Source organism: Micropterus dolomieu, linkage group LG16 (genome assembly GCF_021292245.1).
Source record: "Micropterus dolomieu isolate WLL.071019.BEF.003 ecotype Adirondacks linkage group LG16, ASM2129224v1, whole genome shotgun sequence".
In the NCBI taxonomy this organism is placed as follows: domain Eukaryota; kingdom Metazoa; phylum Chordata; class Actinopteri; order Centrarchiformes; family Centrarchidae; genus Micropterus; species Micropterus dolomieu.
This window is the reverse complement of record NC_060165.1, coordinates 11,258,898-11,273,017: the sequence shown is the minus strand read 5'-3', so window position 1 is coordinate 11,273,017 and position 14,120 is coordinate 11,258,898. Positions and strand designations below refer to the sequence as shown.

Genomic DNA, 14,120 nt, shown 5'->3' with positions numbered 1-14,120 from the left:
ATATTATATTGAAGAAAGCAAATGGTAAAAAAGCTTGTAAAAACTTTATTTCAAAAAGGAAAACTTTAGTATACTATTTAGTATCAGTTTTAAAAAAGAAATTACACTGTTTTATGTTGTTGATGTTGATGTAAATTTTTTGGCTGTTTACAGAAGCCACCATCTGAACACAAATGCTCGTATGTCCTCCACTTAGCTAGCAGTCAGAGAGTCTCACAGTCCTTTACCGAATCATTCTGGATGTAAGAAGAAGAAAGGAAAGAAGAGGCAGAAGAATAAGAACTAAAAAACTGCCAGACAGCCACCTCCCATGTGCCTCACCCGCCACATTTGCCTCACCCACACAGAAATATAGAGAGGGAGGCAGAGCAGACGCATACACCCAGTATCCAGCGCATTCACATGCAGAGACTGCAGCACTGACTCGTCATGTGCACTCCTGATGACTCAACACTAATATCACCACAGTACACTAGCAGTTGGCTGCATCTATCCTGCATCTGCACTGTTGAATGTCTTCAAACTGTCTTTAAGCAGCAAGAAGCGGGACCGCTTCTGTATCTGCAAGATCCCCCCAAAATTGGATGGGGGTCTTTATGCAAACATATTCAAAAAACATCAACACACAAGCTTCCAGAACATTTTTTTTATAGCTTTGGCTTTATAGATTAATGCTGCAGCAATCTGTTCTACCACTAATTCTAATCAATTCATCAGAGTGTGTTTTCATGCGTCTCCTCTCGCAATAATCCCATCACAGATCCTCTCTGGACAGAGCAGCAGAAATTTAGGTCAGCTCATGTATTAAGCCCAGTGTCTGTCCTAGTGACAGCCGGAATAACCATGTTTGCTGTAGTTTTGTGGCCGCAGGAGAAAAAAAATCACTTTCAAGTCATGTTTGAAAATTTAAAAAGGGGATGAATAAAAATAATCTTGAGTTTACTGGGTTAGTGGTGTCTAGATTAAAATGGGCTTTGTTTGATTGGTTTGTGTTCTGTCTATCATAGAAGCTTGAATATGTCAAAACGAAAGACCTGAAATAAAATCAGGCCCAGTGTTGAGGATGTGAGGGGAGAATTAAGGATCCATCTTTCTGGACATCTTAAAGGGGGCGTGGTTAAATTGTTCTCATACATTTTGTATTTTTCTGTTACAGTCCAAGGGAATTGATATTTAGAGGATATATATGTGGATGTACATCATAATACGGTATTTACAATTATTATTATTATTTTAGACTTAATGATAAATGTATTTAGACTTAACAGCTACAGATTTTGTGACAGCATAGTGCAGAATTCAATCTTTAAACAGTGTTTGATTTAAAACTGTGTTGTCCTCTTGCCTATCAACGTCAGTTAGTCGTTTACCAAGTGGATGCCATGGTGCACCCAGCAGCTTCCTGCGCCCTTGACGCATACAGTATCCGACACTTTCACCTTGCGTCTCCTCCCTGCGTTTCCACAGACACACTTTCTTTTCTCAGCATGTGCTCTACATGATTAAAAGTGCACAGTGAGAAGCTAGAACCTTAAACAGTGCTCACTTTGTCGCAGTCATTCATAAAAACCACGAGCCTGTAAAAAAGCAACTGCGCAGCTCCTTACATCACTTCACCCCAATGACGACTGAGCGGCACCGGTAATTCACAGCTCTGCATTGCGGTACTCTAGTGCCGGTCCGCTGAACATACCCTGGTTTATCCTCACTAAGTCCAGACTGAAGAGCCGGTTAGTTCATGCACACACTCTGTCATGTGTTGTCGTTCTTACCTTTGAGGCAGAATGGGAAATTTCAGTAGGCTACACTGTCGGAATGGCACACCTGGACCCGAACCGCATCGTCCCACAGCCCACCCGCCGGAGCGTCCCGTTCAGTTGAACTTTTCCATTGGAGGAAAGCGGCTGAGTGGCACCTCTGGGTGGCAGCAAGGATGCGGCTGCGATTGGTCCACGAGAGAGGGAGGATGGGAGAGATGCGAGTATCAGAGCATCATGCTGCTCCCAGACAGGGAGAAATAGAGCCTTCACGGAAAATCATTTATCATGGTCATTTATAATTTTTTAATAAAGTGTGCACAGCAAAAACGATGGATTACTCTAACAGCTATTATTTGATTATTTTTTAACACCAGCAAGTAAAAGAATTACAATAAGTCACTGTGCCCAGACACACTCAATAAGTCTTAACAGGAATATATAATTGTATTAAAATAGTTTGATAGTAGGAAAATACGATTAGAAAACACAGAAAAGGTGTTCAGACTATATTTCACTCCCCACCATGTGCTGTGCATCATAAATGACACACAGATCAATCTATTATTAATGAGAGATCCAAGACATTTGAAATGAAATATGGTTTAATCCTCTACAATGTAACCTTTCTAAAAAGGTATAGCTACAGGATAAATAGTCCACCTTTGCATTATGGGCCAATACTGCTAGCATAACTTATTTCTTATTTATCTGTGATTTTTTAGCCTTCATTTCTTTTTTTCTCATTCTTATTTTTACTCTTATTCTGTTACTCACTGCAGGTATGAGCATGTGACAAATAAATGACATTTGAACTTCTTGAAATTGTCATATTAATAATCTGCATTTAAGTTAGGTTGTGATTGGGATTTAGCCTATAAACTACAGCAAAACTCTTCCAGTAGATGAGAATAAAAAGATGGATGGACAGCACATGCGCACACAGTCCAGATTTAATCTTCTGAGGATTAACCTGTGGAGGTTTATCTCTTGGTTATTTGATATTTCAGGGTAACACTCTTTATGTCATTACCAATTTTAAACACTAGGTGGAGCCACACACACACACACACACACACACACAACCACAAAGAAAAACCATCACTGATTTGAAATCCTGAAACCAACATTTATTTCATTTTTTTAAACTTCATTTAAAATACAAAATATTTTGCAATATTATATTTTAGAGTAAACCATTTTGACAGCCTTTCATGCTTCTCATGTAGCTTCAACATTAACCAGAATGTCATATTATATCATATACTGTATATCCTACTGTATGTTCATCAGTCACTAGAACGTTGTTTTCAGGGTATTCATACTCTAATGTGCCAGTCCACCTATCTGTCCATGCTGGCCATTCTTCTGATTTCTCTTCTTTCTTTTTTTGGGATACACACTCTTAAAAAGGATGTCAGTTTCACCTAATGTCTAGTTTAGGACAACATTTCTCCAGCGTAATGTTTTCGTAAACCAGATGCATGGATGTGGTTGAAGTGATAAATCCTGTTTAAGTGTGCGCCTTTTTATAAAAAATACAGAAAAAAAGGTGTGTGAACTGTCAGAGACAGAGAAACAATACAGGTGTCACAAGAGCTCAGTCACAAGTTAATAATCTCCTTGGATACCTGATAGGCTAAACATTTGAGCTAGCAAATCCACCTGACAAAAAAAAAGAAATTTCACAGCAAATAAAAAGAGTGAAAATTGTAAATAGTCTCACACAATGCCATTTTGCCCTCCTACACATAATGTAGCAGGGCCTATTGAGGTCAAGCTCTCACCTCTAACCTCAGCACATCTACGCTCAATTCAAGCCATTATTTACAAAATACAACAAAATATCTACACGTGGAAAGCTGACACATCGCAACCTAAAAACTTGATGCAAGTCATGATAAACATAAGGCGTGGAAATGCTCTCTGAAAAAAAAAAAAGGTGCTGGATCTCCTGTTGAGAGTCGGACACACATCAGAATTCTAGACTGTTATCCATGGAAATTGAAAGCGATAGTATACATCACACACGCTGTAACACAGTAGCATGCATGTGCTGCCCCCCCCCACACACACACACACAGACACACACACACACACACACACACACACACGCTTCATTCATTTACAGTATTAGAAAACTCACTGAGTGCTGCACTCAGAACGTGACAACATACACAGATATAAGGTTAAATGCATAAACCAAAGTCACCAGTGTGTTTACCATTTGCAGTGAAACAAGCAATATTTTCATTTACATAAACAGATCCACTTGTTTCCACATTCAGTATCATGACGCAAAAAAAATTCCGACTCCTTCATTTCTAAGTGCTACCAGTAACAGTATGTCCCATTATGTTAAAAGTCTGTGCCAGATGGTGAGTCTGGTTCCTGTTGGCAGTAACCTGATGAGTAGGTTGGCAGTAGTTTAGTGCTGCTGAGCAGCAGCTCCTCCTCGAGATGAAGGAGCAGAGTGTTTGAAATGAACACATGAAGACATCTCACGAGCGCCCAGTGCTCCTCTGACCTCAGGTTTCCCTCACATTTTAATATCCCACGCATTTTCTCAGTCTTTAATTCTTAGCTGGATGGTGTGATTTGGTGGTCTGCTTGTACACCATGTGGGCTGATGATAACTGGGTATATGATTGTCAACAAGGCCATAACAATCTATAGCTGAACAATTATTCTAACTAATGCCAGTGTACAACTGAGAAAAAGGTCATTTTATAACAGTTTTCAGCCCTGTTGAAAACTATTTAAAGACTCAAGTAGGCTATTTGAAGCCCATGTGGATGTTACTAAATGACCACATAGCTCACAACAAGGGTCTTAGTTTCCCTTATGAATCAGTGGAATCCTGTAAAGCTTATTGTGTTTTACACTTGTGTAGCCTTTAAAGTTGTCATTAGAGTAAGGTGGGATAGTAGTCCGTATGTACTGATTTCATGAACTATATGAACTGCACTGAGCCCAGGTCTGTCCTGTGAATAAATAGGGACAAAATTCTATGTATCTAAGTCACTGTTCTCCACAAAGGCACTAGAAACCATGGTGAGAGGTTCTTGATCACCAACATCTACATATCTCGAGACTACAGTGTGTACGTTCTGTAAACCTCTTCATATAAAATATTTTTCTCTTGTTTCTGCCAATATTCATAGCAGATGCGTAAGTGGTAATGCTATTGGATACAATATTGGGGAAGTTCTGACAATACCAGGAGGGCCTAAAATGAGGGCGTGCACAGTGGTCACGATTCGGGGGGGGAAGCACTTGACGTTGACGCTAGATCAATCACACCTGCATTTGTGTTCAGTTAGTGCTAGGTAACAAGAAGGATAGGCTCGGTGTAAAGGAACAGATCGGGAAAGAAAAGCAAAAAAAAAAACCGCAAGCACAGAACAAGGTTGAGAAAACATGAGGCTACAAACGAGCAGATTGGAGTAAGTGTGGGAGTTTTGGCTGGCTGGCTGGTGTAATAAGTGACTGAACATTGAGTTCAAAGTGTTTCCAGCCAGGTTTCCAATGACAACAAATGGACATCACTGACCACTGACCTCTAGCTTTCGTCTTATTCTATTACATATGTACAAAACGTTCATCTGTCTCAAAAGGACATACGCTAGCTTCTACTTCGAGTTAAACATTTCACAGCGTGGTCCACAAAGACACTGCTGCCATTTTGTCTCTCTATGTATATATCATACGCCACTGAACACTTTCTAAGTGGAAAAAACAATAAAAGAGGCATACCCACTCGCTAGTAGGCGTGCACCATATACAGTCTCAACACACAGCTCACCTCTGCAACAACTGACACAAAAATGGTAAAATGCTTAATAGATTCGTGATTTACTCCATGCAGATGTTTATGAGTGAATGCATATTTTCCTGCCTGCGGGTCATGTACTGTACTTTGATAAAATATAAATTTGGATACATCATGTTTAGTATGTTTGCAAAGGAGATCAAATAGCACTAACACACACACACACACACACACACACACACACGCACACACTTAGCCACACCTCTGCTCAGTCTGAGTGGTAAAAACTCTTTCTGGTACATTCCTTCTGCTTTTCTATATTGCTTCCTCTCTCCTTCCCTCCTCTCAGAGTCCTCACATCCCTCGTTCCGCATCTTCTTCTAATGCTCATGGGGGATGTGGTGTCGGCCTTTGCCATGCTGAGTGTGTGTTAATCAGAGGAGGTCAGACAGGGGGCTGGCGGGTGTGGAGATGAGGGCGGGTCAGCAGTCTTGGTGATACGTAGCCACGGCGATGGCCAGCGAACTAGGCGTCCACAATGACTGTCACCTTAGCAACTGTCACCACAGAGACGGTCCCTATGGTCACATTTGCCAGGGTGACAACGAGTGGCCATAGCAACTATCGCAGTCGGCCTTGTTGCCGTCATTAGACAAATGAGTTCATGGCGTTGACAGGCGACGGGGCCTCCGAACTCTCGTTGCCTTCGTGTGTGTCTTTCTCTTTCTTGCCGCTATACTGTCCAATAAAGGAGCCGTCCTCATTGAACTGTCCGTCCCCGCCCTCCCCGTAATCCACCAGGCTGTCATCGCTCTCGTCCCGGCGCACAGTGCCATTGGATGGCGTCCTGCTTCCCTTCAGCGGCTTGTGGTCCTCTGTGTCACTATAAAAGGGTAGGAAAAGGTTGGAGGGAAGGTTATTGGGAAAATATTTGTGCAGTTTGTTCAACTTTTCTGCAGTGGTCAGAAACCCTAGTGTGCACACAGAGGGCAGGCTATTACCCAAGCGTTAGCATTTTACATGAATGATCATGTAAAATGCCAGAGGAGGCAACATTAAGTTGACATATAAACAATATATGGAATACCTGAAGCATTATACTAGATAGTACTTGTACAGTGGAGCAGCAAAGCTACATCTATAGTATTATAGTATTTGCTATAATGTTAGTGCTGTTTTAAGCCTGGGTGGTGCTCAGATTTAGGATTAGTGACCACTGCTTAAGAGCATTTTGCAAATACGTGCTGTTCAGTCTCTTGCAATACTTTACCTTTATATACAATTTCTGAAATGAAATCAAGCTTTAAGTTTACATGCAATAATCAAAATGCACTATTATTTTTTAGTCTTTTTTTCCCCAAAGATAAAGTATGTTACCATCATTTGATCTGAACACTTCCTATTTCAGTCAATATGCAAGCTCTAATCTAATACATTTCAACTCAATTTTCAAGCTCTATGCATTCGTAAAATAAATGAAATGAAGGAAGCTAGAGAAGTAGAAGCAGTCAGTTTTATTGTTTATCGTAGTGTTAACGTTGTGGTTGTGGTTATGGTGTTGACTATGTCAATGAGTATGATGACATAGTAAAACCAGATAAGTTGATGCACTTCCTCCTAATTTAAGTCAGAAACATAGCTTGAGATGTTTTTCAGGTTGTGTGAATTGCATGCTGGCTTTTACCACATCTCGTCTTACCTCTCCATAGACCTAAACCCGCCAAAAAACACAGATAAAGAATGGAAGGACACGTGAAAAGCAATTCATGAGCCACAATGAGTGTCTATTCTTTTACGCGCAAGACACAGACAAGACAAAGCATGCATATGAAAACACTTAAAGCACAATGACATCTACATTGAGTTAAAATACAAAGTTAATTTATCCATAGTAACTACTTTACTTCAACTTTTAGGCCAAAATTCTTAAGGAAGTCATAAAATCATCAATATTCTTATGAAAACATGAAATGTGATGAAAAACTATGTCACCATAATAGAATTTGTTTTACTCTTGTGTCAAGAACAGTTAGCATACAAGTGACTTAGCCAGACATGAGATTGCTTGTTAAAATGGACGTATTTTGCATTGTAAGAAGCTCGTGTTGATTAGAGGGCCAGTGTGCATTCATTATGAAAATCAACATATAAGAGTAGTACTTTTTTTTGCCTTGCCTCTATAGAGTGTTTGGTAATGGAGTCTGGTGGGGAGAGTGTCTCTGCAGCCTGGTAAAATGTTCTACATTCAAACAGTGGAGTCAGGACACAATGAATGAAAAAAAGAAAAGAAATCTCACACACTACTGTATGCTGTGGTTCTAACCTTTCTGAATGAAGAACATCTCTCACCTGTACTCTCCAAACGTCCCATCATCCTCCTTCATTGGCTGGATCTCTGGGTCTTGGTGGGCATCTTCTTTCTCTTTCACTGTAGATCACGCAAGGGTTTTTATTGTTCACATTTCCATCCATCCATGTCAATTAGCTTAAATGACTGTATATACTGATGATGTGCGCATTACCTGGATATTTACCACCCTTGTTCCTCTTGATGAAGCACACTATGAGAAGGACCAAGATGAGGAGAGCGATTGCACACATCAGTCCAATAAACCACCCCTGGGTGGCAATGTCTACCTGCCGGCTGGGTACAGCTGGACACACACAGAAAGGGGAAGGGAGGGAAGGATGGTGACAGGCAGTAAGCACAACAGTCCAGTTCTCAACCCAAGCTGGTAAAATTGGTGGAATCTTCAACATGTTCAACATTAACAGAGGCTGTAAACACTGAAGCAAAGTTTAAAAATGGGTTAATGTGTAATGGTAATTTAGGCGCTGAAAACATGACAAAAAAAGACAAAAAAAAAAGACAAAAAGACAAACTGTAAAACAATGGACCTCTTAGTAATGATTTTAATTGACATGCATCAGACCACCTTAATGGTAGCATGCTTGTGCGCTAACTAGCAAACTAACTACCATACACTACTGAATGTAGCGTTGAATTTCTGATAATGAGACATAACAGAAAGGGGATGGGGAAAATGAGAAAGGCAAAAAAATATATAAATACAAAGACATCTATTCTGAGGCATGCCGCCTCACCTGGCACCAACACCGACACTTCATCTGTGCTGTGGACCGTCAGGTCAGCCGGGTCTCTAGCTACCACACGCACCCTATAGGACATCCCCGGCTTTAAACCTTTTATCATATGCGAATGTGAACCATTTACCAACTCCTTTTTCCAGTCCTCCTTACCTAGAAGTGGCGTAGTGGAGGGAAAGGAATTAGATTCAAGGAGCCTTTGGGGGGGGGGTATTATTTAAATGATGGTATTTAAACATTCATTTTAATAGTTAAATTATTAGGGTTCAGATTGAGATTTTGAGATGCAAATACAAAGTGAAGCCTTACTGTTTTCTACAATATATTCCACATATACATTCTTATGGTGTCCAAAGTAATCCCAACTGATCACTGCACCGTCCTCCGATAGGGATGCGTTAACTTTGCCAAACACAGGGCCTACAGGTGGCGCTGAGCACACAAGAGAGAAAGATAAATCAAGGGCTTTAATTTTACACAGTCACCTAAATTTCCCCAACTCATTAAAATGCCTTAATATGAAATAAAACCTTTAGAATACTGCTAGGGATCTTCAGTACAGGAGTGAGCTGAAATAATTTTAAAGAAATAATCATACACCATACCAGTGTTTAGGATAAAGCTGATGCCTGCAAATCTACTAGTGCAGTTCATACCCAACAGAAATGATCAGAGCTATTAACAAAAATACACCTCCATGTCTGTTCCACCAGTTTGATGATCAGATTATGAGAAAACTGTACAACTGACCAGAGTCCTAATTTACAAACATTAGGCAATTGGCTGTCTGTCCCACCTAGCATGCCAGTTTAACAAAAATGTGCCTCCATACAATGCATGGCACTGGCATACCAATTTTTGGTAATCTTTAGAGTCAGATCCTGCCACAACATGAAAACAGGTTAGTTTTAAGGTATAGATGCTAAAAATGGCCATCTCAGTGAGGACTTATATCAGTCCTCTTAAAACAATGAGACAAATTTAACAGAAATCAACTTAAATATGTTAAGATACTGATTATAGCAAGATGTATACTATAGGAGCAATTAATACTGTTACCTTGCTGACCAAATGTTCTTTTCCTATTCATAAAACTAATGTTTTTAAGACTTTCTTTTGCTGAGATGGACCATTTTTCGCAGGGCAGAGCATATGGGTAGATATTTGGGGAGGTAGAGGGGGGAGACAGGGAGTGCTTGTACCCTTGTGAAACGGGGGATGCGGAGACTGAGTGGTGGGGAAGGTTGGGTGAGGGGGCTCTGTGGGGCCTGAAAGAATACGGAAAAGAGTGAGACAACACACATACACACCACAATAGACAGCATACAGTGAAGACTGCAGAGCCACTGTTTTATGGAGAAAGTTGCTACTGACACGCTGAATTAAAACCTGTTGCAGCACCTCTCAGTCCTGAGATTCAGAATGAAGTAAAGCACCTGGATCAGCATTGCATCCACACTAATAAAACTCTGAATCGCAGCACTGCAACAGGCATATTATTCAAATAAAATCCTAGTTATTTATATATGCAATCCATCAGTTTATAGCATCAGCAGGTATATAAAATGTGTTAGTACTGGACTGAAACAAAAGCATTCCCAAGCATCATGCGCAAGGCTTCTAATGAAAACATGTTCAATTAAAGAAAGGCAAAAAAAAGGGCGCTAAAGATTGCAAGCACAGCTAATTCTTTAAAAATCAACAATTTTAAACTAACGTGCAGTAAGTACAACTTATTTCCTACAACTTTAGGACACAAGCATGGTTGCTTGCAGATGCCATGGAAGTCTGTCACACCTAAATCCTGCCTACTCACACGGGGTAGTTTTCAGGCATGCTAACTTAGGAACATGCAGGGATAATTTAACTGAAGACAATATCTATGCTAAGCTCTTTTTCTGCTTCTAATATTTGATGATATGAATAACATGCAGGGGCTTCCAGTGGCAAACTTGGGTTACCTTTGCCCGTCTCTACAGTGGGCTGAGTACGAGCTTCAGAGGAAAGAAAAAAGAGAAAGAGATATAAGGGGATATAAGGTGTGGAATGCAGTAGGACCTCATGTCACCTCATTGTACTTTTAAGCTCAAAGGGATCCCCAATCTCTTGCACACTATTTTGTTTGCCTAAATGTCACTGATATAGGACTTTGACCTTCCCTCCTAAACTGCTAAAATAACTCACCTGTGTCCATGACTGTCAAGGCCTCCTCTGTGATGATGGGGCCAGAGCCCTTGATTGTCTTTGCACTTAAGTAAAACTTGTAGAGCATGCTGGAGTTCAGGTTGCCCAGGGTGGTGGTGGTCTCATTGGCTAAGAAGGTCATCACCTTGACTGGTCCCAGCTCATTGGTGTTGTTGACTGCAGAGACAGAGAGAAAGGGTGAACAATGGGGAAAAGGCAGAGGATGGAGAAGGAGTTAAAAGAGGATAGGAGATTTTAAAGGAAAATATGCTGAATTTAGGAATGCTCAAAATGTTTTTTCCTTTGCACAAATGCAGCATAATACTGTGTAGAACACGTCACGCAGTGTGTCAGGCAGCCAGTAAGCCCACCTGGTTGGTATTTCAGTGTGTATCCAGCGAGGCGTCCATTGTTGTTCATTGGTGGGCCCCATTCCAGAGTGAGAGAGTCCAAACTAGGGTTTATGACATTCAGAAAGGAAGGAGGCCCTGGGACTGAAAACAAAAACACAACCACAGTCAGGGTGGGTACATTTCACAGGACCATTTGTGGGAGAATTAATATATTGTACACAAGCTAGTGGCTGTGAAGCGGAAAATACACCTGTATGAGTAGTTAGGGCTTTTCCATGTCATTGCTAGGGGGTTTCAGGCAGTTTCTACGGAATTACAAGGTGGCTGCTATAGTGTTTTATGTGGTTACCAAGATATAGCTACAGGTATGCTGAGTTTTTTAGTTTATGTTTTCTATGGATGCTCTAGGTGGTGGCTAGTGTAAGTTTGGGGTAGCTATGTTGAGTCTGGGGAGTTTCGTACTGCTAGCTAGTAGTAGTAGCAACCGTAGAATTAGTAGTAGGCAGATACAACAAAATAGAGGTTTTAATGTATTAAAAAGCCTGATTTAGTGCAATTAAATTCCAAGAGTGGTGACCCAATTAATATTTGGAGCTAGTTCCTGACATTAAGTGTGTCAAAAGGTATCTGTCCATTGTAACCTAACCTATTATTCTGTAATGAAAGTTAAAAAGTAAAAATAAACAATTGTCAAAACCGTTGTCTGGCAAAAAGGAATTACATGCAAGCTAACAGACTTTCAAGACATGAAAATTATCAATTTTCTAGATGCAAGATGCTCTAAACCTGCAGAACAACCACGTCAACCATACACACCTCCCTCAGGTGTCTCAAATGTCTTGCTGGGGCTCGGAGGCCCTTCTCCTTTGCTATTAAGGACCCTGATGGAGAGGTTGTAGAGGCTGTAAGGCTGGAGGCCTGGCAGACGTCCTTCGCTACGATTCCCACTGAACGTCAAAACCTGCTCCTGCTGCTCTGTCTCCCCTTCTGTCTCGTGTAAGCCGCGCTCGCGATGGTAGTATACCTAGAGGAAACACACCAGGGGTTAATTTTTATATTAGCCCAGTGGGGGCTGAACTTCTTTTAGCTTCTAAAGGGGTGGGTGACCAATGTATTAGCCTGATGTGCACTTTAGTTGCATTTTTTCCTTCAGTTTACACTGTTACTACTTAGTATGTACAGTATAAGTAACATAATAGCACCACATGTTGGAAATACTGTTTAACATCCTTCAAATTCAAATGAAACGATTTCTGGGGATCTGTTTAAAAGAAAAAAATATTTATTTCAATTACTTTTACAATAAAAGCAATAGGTGAAAGTGTCTCTTTCACTATGATGCTACAGCCATGGGTCAAACTTATTAGCTTATTTTCAGTGGATTTGGAAACACATGTTAAACTAATACTGTGCAGATACTTAAGATTTATAAAGGTCTGTAGTAGGCAATAACTTACACACTGTAAAGTGATAAATTTGATTTGTGCTGGCATTTCACTCTGACGTCTGTTGTCACAGTGCAGCAGTACTGAAGGACTAGTGGAGTAACATTTTGGATAAAACACAGTTTCAGTTTGGTTGGTCCTAGATTGTAACTCTGTTTATGTCTGATGGGGACCAAGTGTCTGGAGGGATCAAGTGTCCACTGGCAACATAGGTCAGACTTTTTTAAAGCCACTTTATGAAACAAAATACCCTGAAATTAATCTTGAGTTACTGAAGTACACCTGGCTTCCATTTTTTGCTACATGTGCAAAAAAACTCAGAAAGACCAACTAACGGACGCAAATGTTTCTACACTTCCAACCACATTTCAACACTCATCCTTCAGCAAAACATTTACACAATGAAGGAAAGCAAAGCCTATCTATGTACACACATTACAAAATTGCTCACTCTTTATCAATTTTCTAATGAGGAGTAGACACATAGATGGCCAACCTTTGAGGACGTTGTACCTACAACACATAAATGCCAAGATAAACCACTGGGTGTTTCCTTTCAATGGAATCAATGTGTTCTCTGATATAGGCAGCTAAATTAGTTTTGTTTTTTTTAGTTTTATTTCCCTATATACTGTGTGTAGTTGGTTATTTTTACAGTGCATATTATTTCACCTGAGAAGTCTACCATTACGTGTTTGCACCTCATTGGATAATTGCTAAAGAGGCAGTCAATTTGTGGAGTATAGAGGATGTGCTTTCACGCATTCTGTAAAAACACTGACTGGGGCTGTGTGCTGAAATGTGTTGACTACAGAGCAAAGTATCCAATACATTAGTATTGCTGGGTTATTGTTCACATACAGTGGGGGAAAAAAGTATTTGACCCCTTGCTAATTTTGCAGGTTTGCCCACTTACAAAGAATGCAACAATCTACAATTTTAATCATATGTACATTCTAACAGTGAAAGACAGAATCCCAAAGAAAATTCCAGAAAATCACATCATATGAATTTCTAAAAATTGATAACCATCTGATGAGGAAAAACAAGTATATGACCCCCTGGACAAACAGCATGTTAATATTTTGTAGAAAAGCCATTATTGGCCAGCACAGATTTCAAACGGTTTTTATAGTTGGTGACGAGGTTTGTGCACATTTCGGCAGGGATGTTGGCCCACTCCTCCCTGCAGACAGCCTCCAAATCATTCAGGTTCCGAGGTTGTCGCCTGGCAACTCGAATTTTAAGCTCCCTCCAAAGATTTTCAATTGGATTGAGGTCTGGAGACTGGCTAGGCCACTCCAGAACCTTGATGTGCTTCTTCTTCAGCCACTCTTTTGTTGCTTTGGTGGTGTGCTTAGGGTCGTTGTCGTGCTGAAACACCCATCCTCGACCCATCTTCAGCTCTCTCACTGAGGGAAGGAGATGTTGGTCCAGAATTCCACGATACATGGCCCCGTCCATCCTCCCCTCAATACGATGGAGTTGTCCCGTCCCCTTG

At 40.5% G+C, this 14,120-nt stretch overlaps 1 protein-coding gene across 7 annotated transcripts in view; it reads right to left on the bottom strand.

Annotated features, from left to right (window-relative positions):
* Positions 1–2,865: 2,865 nt before the first annotated feature.
* The window catches only part of nrcama (neuronal cell adhesion molecule a), a 63,450-nt gene continuing 52,195 nt past the window's right edge, over positions 2,866–14,120 (bottom strand). For 3 of the 7 annotated variants that reach the window (XM_046071913.1, XM_046071916.1, XM_046071914.1), the window contains 7 exons: positions 11,991–12,198; positions 11,193–11,315; positions 10,822–10,998; positions 9,840–9,905; positions 8,052–8,183; positions 7,879–7,957; positions 2,866–6,412 (listed from right to left, as the gene is read on the bottom strand). In XM_046071913.1, coding sequence (XP_045927869.1) covers positions 6,178–6,412; positions 7,879–7,957; positions 8,052–8,183; positions 9,840–9,905; positions 10,822–10,998; positions 11,193–11,315; positions 11,991–12,198 — 1,020 coding nt within the window. In that variant the 3' untranslated portion in view covers positions 2,866–6,177. Of the gene's footprint in view, positions 6,413–7,704; positions 7,769–7,852; positions 7,958–8,051; positions 8,184–8,634; positions 8,791–8,946; positions 9,070–9,839; positions 9,906–10,598; positions 10,632–10,821; positions 10,999–11,192; positions 11,316–11,990; positions 12,199–14,120 lie in introns of those variants that run through there. The other 4 variants (XM_046071919.1, XM_046071918.1, XM_046071917.1 and 1 more) reach the window with 4 other exon arrangements.